Source organism: Eimeria tenella, genomic scaffold (genome assembly GCF_000499545.2).
Source record: "Eimeria tenella Houghton genomic scaffold, Eth_scaff2674, whole genome shotgun sequence".
Lineage (NCBI taxonomy): Eukaryota > Apicomplexa > Conoidasida > Eucoccidiorida > Eimeriidae > Eimeria > Eimeria tenella.
This window is the reverse complement of record NW_013542550.1, coordinates 549-2,089: the sequence shown is the minus strand read 5'-3', so window position 1 is coordinate 2,089 and position 1,541 is coordinate 549. Positions and strand designations below refer to the sequence as shown.

The 1,541-nt window shown below is 52.8% G+C and overlaps 1 protein-coding gene across 1 annotated transcript; it reads right to left on the bottom strand.

The window, feature by feature from the left end:
* Positions 1–725: 725 nt before the first annotated feature.
* Positions 726–1,130, bottom strand: ETH_00040020 (uncharacterized protein; the record flags this gene model as incomplete). The annotated part of the gene is made up of 2 exons (XM_013375312.1): positions 726–834; positions 1,038–1,130. Coding segments are annotated over 2 exons (202 nt in total), but the record flags the coding sequence as incomplete, so codon positions are not given.
* Positions 1,131–1,541: the final 411 nt, after the last annotated feature.

Below are 1,541 nucleotides of genomic sequence, written 5' to 3'. Positions count from 1 at the left end.
CCCTAAACCCTAAACCCTAAACCCTAAACCCTAAACCCTAAACCCTAAACCCTCAACCCTGAACCCTAGACCCCCATCAGTGGCCAGACCAGTGAAGGAAGGGCAACAGCCGCACCCAGCACAACAAAGAGAAGCAGCTTTCCTGCCTAAACCCTAAACCCTAAACCTCACACTCTAAACCCTAAACCCTAAACCCTAGACCCTAAACCCTAAACGCTAGACCCTAAACCCTAAACCCTAAGAGCTAAAAGACAAGCGCCAAAAATTGTTCCGTGCCGCTCGACGCCTCGGCGTCGCACCCATCCCGAAAACTGAAGGGCTTAGGGCTTAGGGTTTAGGGTTTAGGGTTTAGGGTTTAGGGTTTGGGCTTGCTTGGAACTGAGGGTTTGGAAACAAGAAGAATTCAAATAGGGAAAGTCCCTGTTTGGATCCACTCCTTTTTCTTCTCTGTTGTTGCTGAAGAAACCCCAAGGGTTTAGAAAGGGGAAAACCACCAGCCGCCGGCTCGACAGCAAATAGAACACCTGCACGCAAACCCTAAACCCCAAACCCTAAACCCTAAACCCTAAACCCTAGACCCTGCGCTGCGCGCGGGGGAAAGCGACAGCAAACAGACACACAAGCCTTCAAAACCCTCCACGCTTCGAAGACTGCCTGCTCTGGGCTTTGACGCAAATCAGGGTTTAGGGTTTAGGGTTTAGGGTTTGGAAATTAGGGTTTAGGGTTTAGGGTTTGAGGATGACCTCGTCAATTTCAGAGAACTGAGAGGCAAGAAGGGCCACCATGTAAACCGCGACTGTTGGGCCCACCACTTCGTCGCCGTGCAGCAAACCACTGCAGCAAACCCCAAACCCTAAACCCTAAACCCTAAACCCTAAACCCTAAACCCTTTATCTACTGTTCTGATGCACTGAAGCCTGATCTCAGATGCACAGGGCCCGGCAATGCAAGGGGACGGCCAGAATTTCCCCTAACTTCAAACCCTAAACCTTAAACCCTAAACCCTAAACCCTAAACCCTAAACCCTAAACCCTTGCCTGTAGAAAATCGTGGGTGTGCTTCTGTTGAGTTCGCTGCGAAGGCCCAACTCCAGATAAGGCACGCGACAAGTGTCGCGGCCGCACGTTAGCCTGAGAGTAAACCCTAAACCCTAAACCCTAAACCCTAAACCCTAAACCCTAGACCCCAGACAGCCAGAGGCCCGCTGGACAGGAAAAACAAAAGTCAACGGAAGAGAAAGTGCGGGGTGAGGCAGCACAAACAACAGCAGCAGCAGCAACAGCACAAGGAGAAACAGCAGCAGCAGCAGCAGCAGCAGCAACGCAAGAAGCGACTTGGTGCAAGAGGCAGCAGCAACACATGCGTCAGCAGCAGCGGCTGCAGCAGCAGCAGCAGCAGCAGCAGCACAGAGTACCCTAGCGGCAGAAGCAAAGCGCAAGACGAAAGCAGCAGGCAGCAGCAGACGCACAAACAGCAGTGGCAACAGCAGCAGCACTATCAGCAGCAGCGCCACCGCAGCAGCAGCATCAGCAGCAGCAGCG